Source organism: Lolium rigidum, chromosome 7 (assembly GCF_022539505.1).
Source record: "Lolium rigidum isolate FL_2022 chromosome 7, APGP_CSIRO_Lrig_0.1, whole genome shotgun sequence".
NCBI lineage: Eukaryota > Viridiplantae > Streptophyta > Magnoliopsida > Poales > Poaceae > Lolium > Lolium rigidum.
The window spans coordinates 132068957-132077320 of NC_061514.1; the positions used below are offsets into that span (position 1 = coordinate 132068957).

General features: G+C 42.5%; 1 protein-coding gene across 1 annotated transcript; it reads left to right on the forward strand.

Moving 5' to 3' along the window:
• The first annotated feature begins 310 nt into the window (after nt 1-310).
• LOC124677125 (MLO-like protein 1) lies at nt 311-3699 on the forward strand. Its single transcript, XM_047213124.1, has 14 exons — nt 311-444; nt 568-622; nt 715-947; nt 1263-1379; nt 1467-1518; nt 1749-1846; nt 1948-2022; nt 2126-2214; nt 2314-2363; nt 2463-2503; nt 2589-2801; nt 2902-2969; nt 3070-3130; nt 3210-3699. Exons 1-14 carry the CDS (start codon nt 331-333, stop codon nt 3378-3380), a joined length of 1437 nt encoding a protein of 478 aa, XP_047069080.1. The 5' UTR covers nt 311-330; the 3' UTR covers nt 3381-3699.
• Nucleotides 3700-8364: the final 4665 nt, after the last annotated feature.

Sequence of the window (8364 nt, forward strand, 5' to 3'; positions counted from 1 at the left end):
CACTAGATTTCAAACCTTTCTTGGTTAAAATAATATACGCGGCATAATACACTGAAAAGTAAAGCAGTGTCTAGCTGTTCTCTTTTGGAAAGGAATTCCTCTGGGAAAAGAAACGTGGGCTAAAGAAGCTTAGCCAGTAAGTACACCCGATGGGTTAAAGGGCATATATAAGCTACGAATTGATAAGGAGGGCGAGGGCCACCTGAGCTGTCTACAAGGCCCTGCAATGTTCTGTACACTTCATGGAACTTTACTGAGTATATAAGTAGGACAAGGACGAAGAGTACGGTGAAGGCAACACAAGGGGCGAACCAGCCTTAGTAGTCAGCAATGTCTGGTGGCGCGACGCTTGAGGAGACGCCGACATGGATCGTGGCGGCGGTGTGTTCAGTCATCGTCTTCATCTCCATCATCTTCGAGCGCGCTCTCCATTATCTTGGGAAGGTGCTCAAGATCTTGTTTCCCAGTGTCACTGATGCAGATCTCGTTGATTAGTCAGAGTAACTAAGACCTTTTTTTTTTTGCGGGTAAGAGTAACTAAGACCTTACTTGTTGTAACACTTGCAGTCGCTGGAGCACCGGAGGGAAACGCTGTATGAGGCGTTGATCAAGCTCAAAGAAGGTATGTCATATCCTCCATAGATCGTCATCTAGCAGTAGCTTGCTTACTTGCCACTTTTTGAACTTGTGCTTACTTGTCAATTAATGCTGCAGAGCTGATGCTGCTGGGGTTCATCTCGCTGATGCTCGTCGTGTCCCAAGACCTGATACAAAAGATTTGCATCGATGAAAGCCTCATGGGGCACTGGCTGCCGTGCCTCCCGGTAGCCAGCGCAACGACGGCGCATTACCGGGCCTCTGCTTCTTCTTTCTCCTCGTTAGGCATCGGCGCGAGGAGGCTGCTCAAGGGAGAACCTGCAGCCTCGGGGCATTGCTCGACCCGCCAGGTTTGGAAATGTTATTATACTCGCGTCGACACCAGATGTAACCAGGGGAATCGATCGGGGCGGTTTGGACATGTTTCAGAGTCGGTGCATAGAAGGTTTTAGAAAATTGCATCAGACAAGGAGACTGGTCTGATCGAGGTCTTGATACACTACAGTTCAGTTTTTATTTAAACCGACATGGTGATAACAAAACTAAGATTACAGTGCCAGCAAACCTTTATCTTACTAGTAGTACTTTTGCTCGGTTAACTACGCATCTACTACGTCCGATCCATAATAAGTGTCGACGTTTTAATTAATTTTTAACTGTTTCAGGGAAAAGTCCCGTTGCTCTCCCTTCATGCCTTGGAGCAAATACACATCTTCATCTTTGTTCTAGCTATCACGCATGTCGCTCTCAGCGCCTTCACAGTGCTCCTGGGACTTCTTCAGGTAGCTAAACTACTAGATCGTGCTATAATCATATCTGAACTTCCATCGTTGACCTGACAGTAAACCACGTACGCTTCCCATGCGCAGATGCGGAAATGGAAACAGTGGGAGAAGAGCATCCAGGTAGATGGTGACAGTGGTAAGGCAACGGTTCTAATATTCCCTCCGGTTTATATTAATGGACTTAACTTTGTGTAGATACGCATATGCATCTAGCCTAAACACTTAACTAGATACATCCGAATCTAGAAAGATGAAGTCTATTAATATGAACCGGAGGGAGTACTACTCTTACTTGAAACGAGTGGGTAGAGGTAGTTGTGATATAGTTGGTGGTATCAACATAAGGCTAATTACTTGATTTACCAGCCGCTGCTCCTAAGATGATCCACCGGGTGCAGCAATACAAGTTCATCCAGGACCGGTGCAAGGGATACGGCAAAGCCACCATGGTTATACTTTGGGTGGTATGTATACCATGCGATCAGCAGCAAACTTGAGATTTCTTTGATTTACTACTTGCTGTATGTATTTCTGAACTCTGAACTCGGGCGATGGTTTCTTCCAGCGTTCTTTCTTCAAGCAGTTCTACGGATCAGTGACCAAGGATGACTACGTTGCAATGAGGCTTGGCTTCCTGATGGTATAAGAAATCCCCTCTGGTCCATAATTTTGTCGTGGCTTTAATTCAATTGTGGCTCATTTCCTCTGGCCCGGGTTGCTGAACAACTATTTTTACTTGGCAGGAGCACTTCAGGGGGAACCGAAAATTTGACTTCTATGACTACATGATAAAGGCTCTCGAGAAGGATTACAAGAGAGTTGTTGGTATAAAGTAAGTTGATGAACTTGGAGTTGAAGATCGACCGTTGTTTGCCAGAGCTTATAACAGTTAAATGATATCTGCATACTAACTTTAATCTGTTCAATGCAGATGGTATTACTGGATATTTGTCATGATTTTCCTGCTAATTAACGTCACTGGTATGCCTGATATTTCTTGCACCTCCACCACTTTTACCTTTTCTTTTTTCCCTCAGTATTTACAACATTGATCATGATGGCTGAAAATGCTTGGTGTAGGGTGGCACTCGTACTTCTGGATCTCACTTGTCCCGTTGGCTGTAAGTGCTAGTGTGCTACACACTGCTTGTGTTTTTACCCTTGTACTCTACTTATGATGACGTGATGTGTGTGCCCTGCTTACAGCTGCTGCTCCTGATCGGGACGAAGCTGGAGCACATCATAACCCAGATGGCATACGAGGTGGCCTCTAAGCACGCCACCGTGGACGACGGGGGCATTGCCGTGGACCCCTCCGACGACCTCTTCTGGTTCCACAACCCCCGGATCCTACTCATCCTCATCCACTTCATCTTGTTCCAGAACGCGTTCGAGTTCGCCTACTTCTTCTGGACGCTAGTAAGCATGCTCAGGATCAAGCAATTCAATCCTGTAATTGCTCGTCAAAGAAACTTCAGTGGTAAACTAAGTTCTGACATTGTGATTTGTGTGACTGCAGGCGACGTTCGGCTTCAACTCCTGCATCATGGACAGGCTCGGGTACAACGTCTCAAGAATCGCCATATGGTATGCCGGGATTCGAATTAATCAGTAATCACGCGAATTCCTGTCTGTCAGGTGTCGATGGATGCATAGCTGACGCGCGTTTGCTTGTTTCGTTGTCCAGCGTCGTCGTGCAGGTGCTATGCAGCTACAGCACACTCCCCCTCTACGCCATCGTCTCTCATGTAAGTTCAGTCGCCAGGCATGGTTCTCATATGATTACATGACCGGACGAGCCTTGACAAAATCACTGAATGAATGCAGATGGGGAGCTCGTTCAAGAGCGCCGTGTTCGCGGACGACGTGGTGGGCCATCTCAGGGACTGGGCCGACGGTGCCCGGATGCGAAGGCGAGGAGACGAGCCTGGCTGCCTGGGCGCGGGCGCGGCGGCAACGGCGTCGAGCAGAGAAGAGATCCGGCCGTCACGGGACTAGGAGTACATGTGAAATTCTTTTCGGACTCGACGGAACTCGTGCTGCTGCTTCTGATGAATGTATGTGATGCGCGCATGTTTTTTTTCCGTCTCTGTTCTGCTGAGTTACATTGTGTTTCGATAGTTGCATGGAAGACGTAGGGGAGAAACATGTAGTTCAAGTGGTAACTGATAATGCAAGTGTGATTCAAGCAGCATCTACATTATTGAAAGCAAAGCGCTCCAACATGTTTTGGAATGGTGGTGCTGCCCACTGTATTGATATGATGCTGGAGGACATTGGGAAGCTGCCATCAATTGACTCTACTATTGCAAAAGCTAGAGTTGTGATTGTTTTTTTCCTTTATCATATACAAGTGTTCTGGACCTGATGAGGGACTTCTTGGGAAAGATATGGTTTGTGAAAGGGGTTTTCCTCCCTAAATAATTTTGGTGTAGCTGCAACGCAATTAGTGGAAAGTCGTGTGCATGGGCAGTATAGGTATTCTCGAAAATGGCACAAGATGATCCCCTAAAAGGGAATAAATCGAAGGCAGGTTTCCAAAGTTTTTCGTTTCAATGACTCCTAGAAAATATGTACTATCAGGAGGTCCATTAAAGAAGGTATGGGTAAAATTATGTTCACATATAGAAACAAAATGCACCCCCAAAGCCCTCCTAAAATGGTCAGGATGTATCACCCCCATTATCGCAACATTGTTCTAGGCCCGGATACTAGTGCAGCCAACGGTAGTGCCACTCTCTCCTAGAAAATGCACGTTACATCTTCTAGGATTTGGGATATTCGTAGATCTCTCTCCCTATCCACTCGAACTCTTCCATCTTCTAGGATTCAGGAGAGAAGATCTAGGTCTACAACTCCACCAAGGAAAACTTGATCTCCCTTGTAATCCCTAGTGGATCTTGTTACTCTTGGGTGTTTGGGCACCCTAGACGGAAGAGTTCGTCCTTGAAGCTCAATCTTTGTTGTGTAAATCTTTTGGTCGCGTTGGGAGCTTCCAATTCAGTAATGGATATTGCGCCAACCTTGTTTGTAAACATTTTGATCAAAGCATGCAAGGGTCACTGCTTAGTGGATCCTAGCACCTTGATTTGCGTGAGGGAACGAAGTGAATAAGGTGAGCTTTTGTGGTACGTGGTGGGCTTTGTGGAGACACACCTTTCCAACGAAGACGTACTTCCCCAAAGGAAGGAACTTCGGGAAATACATCCTCGTCTCCACCATTGAGCTTATTTTTATCATTTACTTACTTGATGTATGGTTAGTGTATACCGATACTCCCCAAGGGAAGGAAATAAATGTAGCACAATTTGATAAGTATTTGAGTGTCAAATCCACAAGGAGCTGAAGATAAACTATCTATTCTCTTAAGCCCTATAACCCACCTATATGGTTCTTCGTGCAATGCAATAAAATAAAATAAAATATGCAAGATTTTAATTTGTTAATAAGTAGAATGCGGGAAACTAAAACAACTAAGTTCTTAAAGTAAAGATGCAAAGAAAGCTTATGCAAGGTGGAGGTGGATGAAGGTACGTCAAGGGATGAAAAAGTCACAACTCAAAACTAGATAAACTAGTACATAAGACCATCATAGAAGATAACAAACATGTATGCATCCACAAACAAACTATTTCACCATAGCCATGAACAAGTCACTACTCAAAACTAGACATAGAGATCCAATACATCATGGAAAAACGATATATCGCCTTATAGATCATGTTTGCCAAGATATTATAGTAGAGGTATGGAGAGGATGAAGGCGGTGCTGCTTTAGATGTTGATGATGACCACGCCGGAGTGGGTGGAGCCACCCATAGGCTATTACGGCTCTGATATCCGCCAGTGACGGACTGCAGATTCTTTGTTTATGTTTTTTCGATCTTCGGCTCCATGTATAGCGAGGAAGACCATCAGGGGTATATATATATAGGGTTTTAGGTCAAAAAACAAGAATGTATGTGAGACATTGATGTCAATCGGACGGTCGAGGGGTAGATAGACCCCTTGGCACAGTCTGATACCCTGGATGCGTCATGGGTCCCCATTTCCAGCCCATTGACCTCATGTTGGCCCACTTTATCTCGTTGGATCCGTCTCAAAAATTCTTAAGTGTGCTCTTTGACCTTACCTTTTTTGGAGTCTCGAAGCTCCGGGACAGTCCAAAATATTAACATAAGGTTTTTCTGCCAAACATAGTTAGGACCAAAATAAAGGGGATATTTTGGAAAATCCGCGAAATCAAAGTAAATCAAGGTGTTAACTCATAATGTGATGGAAATGTGATGGGATATAAAACAATAGACTACAAATAACATAGATGCATTTCAGATGCATCAAATACTTAATTTGTTAGTCGCCTATTCACCTCCCCCGGTAGTTGACCGTACCTATCCTTTCAGTTAGGTCTAGTGTTCTTTGTTTGCTTTAACATATCTGAACTTGGAGAGCATGTTGGACAACAAGAAACAATTCCATAAGCTATTTAGATCAAATTATCTTGATTAAATGGGCTATTCATAAAAGGTGAAAGGAAGTGAAGCCAATAAAAATTGTGCACGGAAGAACCTAGTTTTCATGAAGTGTTGGATATTGTGGCTAAATGTGGGGCATCAGTATGAAGAGGACACTACATAGGAGTGGACACTTCTTAAATCCATGCCATTATTATCAAAATAAGCTAGATATTCAGCTAGACTTGAAGAGATATTGCTAGAAGGCATCATAAAAACAAAAGCTTTGATTCGGGTGATATTTACATTATTTCTAATTAGTTCTCAAGTCGGATCTTGCAATGGTTTCTTAACTCTTATTTTTTTTTAATGAAGTTGGATGGTGTTCCAATCATTGGACACGTGCACGAAATCTCAAGATGGCGGTGATGCAGATATTTGGTTGGACATGCAACTCCTTAAATTGTTAGAGGAATTTTAGTGCTTTTCCACAGGTAAGCAAGAAGTATAATTTACTTTCAACCATGCTAAAGTGCCTAGCGGCAATAGCAGTATTTATTTAACTTGCATCTGATTATAGTAGCATTTTATTTTAGGCGCAATCTGATGACACTTCCTAGTTTGAGCCTTTGGGCTTTTTGAACACAAATTTATAATATATACATGCAACCTAACATTTCTTACTAATAAAATAATATACATAAATTTCGCCACTTCACCTACATGTTACACAAAGAGACACAATAGGATACTTCATAACAAAATGAGAGTATATGTGTTTATAAAGTTAAACTCGTAACTCAATCAAAAGAGAGGGATGAAAAACTGGGACCTCCTGTTGAGCACAACATAGTTTTTTTGACCCTTGATTGTGAGGTAATAGCCCCACAATAAAATGTATTCCAAAACCAATAACAAATTCATATGTACAAAGGAAAAGGATAACTACCTAGAAAAGAAAGATAAGACTCTAAGGTAGAGCCCTAATCCATGCTAACAAACCCTCTCTATGCTTAGTCTTGATTGTATAGTGTAAAAGTGAAATATCATGAATAAACTTGGCCTTCCACCTTCCAAAGGTAGGCCCCTCTTGTCTAAAAAAATTCCCATTCCGAATCAACCAAATGTTCCAATAGGCCAACATTAGCACTTTCATAAAAAAAAGGTTTAGCGAAAATTCTCCTGGCATGTGCCACCTCCCTCTGCAAATCATTATGGGATAACCAATCAATCTGAAGATAGTTCCAAACTCTAATACTGAACTTGCAATCAAAGAACAAGTGGATGCGATCCTCATGAGCTCGCAAAGGACAGAGATCACAATGATAGTCCTTAATAACACGCCAATGTCTCCTCTAAATTAGATCGCGAGTATTCAATCGATCTGACAACAGTAACCAGGCAAAAACATTTATCTTCATCACACAACTAGACTTCCAAATACACTTAAAAGTTTGGAACTTGAATAATCTTATGAATATGAGCATCGAACTTCCCTGGAGCATGCTTCTCTGCTGAAATATAACTTCAAACATCCTTCTGGTTCAACCTAGGATTGTGTCTCATAATATCCTCAAGCTCCTGCAGTTCCACAAAATCTTGCCTTGACATAGACCTATAAAAGAGAGCGAACACGTCCTCCAATTCATACACCTCGTCAGCATTGCTATTCTCCTGAAGAGCATAGGAAAATAACCTGGGAAATCGAAGCTTGATTGGTTGTATACTCCCATTCAACAACCAATTATCAGACAAAAGAGAAATGAGTCCCCTCTCCCCAACTTAACAGTAGCCACACCACGAAAATTATTCACTTTATTAAGAATATCTTGCCACCAAAAGGAGCCACACGGGTTTTCAGCATGTGGGATTTTACTATCATAATATGCATGCCAAATGAGCTGCACCCACAGAAGTTCAAACTTAATATAGAATTTGTCAAGAAACTTGATCAGAAATGCATTGTTCTGCTTCTGAAAAATAAGAGTAACCAAGCCACCTTTATTTTTCGGTCTACAAACCATTTTCCACGCTGCAAGGGACTGTGCTTAGGTTCGTCAAATTTATGTCTCCATAAACACTGTAGAGAGCATAAAATGAAGAGGCATTGATGATAGAGCAGAATTAATAAGTTGTAACCTAACACCTTGTGAAAGAAAGCTGGAACTTGAGGTCAACATTCGCTCAAGCCTACACACCAAAGGAGAGACCTCAGCAATGGTGGGCCTCATGGTTCCTGGCGGCAGCCCAAGATAAGTGAATCATCATGCCCATCTGGCAACCAAAATCATCAAGACCATCCCCAGGAACATTGATTGGGATCATTTGAGATTTATCAAAATATATTCTAAGGCTTTTTGATCTTGAAAATTTATGAAGAACTTCTTTCAAAGCATGAAGCTGACTTCTATCCTCTAGCAGGATAAGGAATGTATCGTCAGCATACTGTATAATGGGAAAGTCCATATCATTAGTCTCAATTGGACTTTTAAGCCTACCATTTTGACACAACTCATTGACTCTCGATT

Excerpts from the sequence above, each read along its gene's own strand:
- LOC124677125 (XM_047213124.1), top strand. The coding sequence starts at position 331 with ATGTCTGGTGGCGCGACGCTTGAGGAGACGCCGACATGGATCGTGGCG. Across the intron at positions 2,504-2,588 it reads TCTCACTTGTCCCGTTGGCT|CTGCTGCTCCTGATCGGGAC; the intron begins GTAAGTGCTAGT and ends CCCTGCTTACAG. Across the intron at positions 2,802-2,901 it reads CCTACTTCTTCTGGACGCTA|GCGACGTTCGGCTTCAACTC; the intron begins GTAAGCATGCTC and ends GTGTGACTGCAG.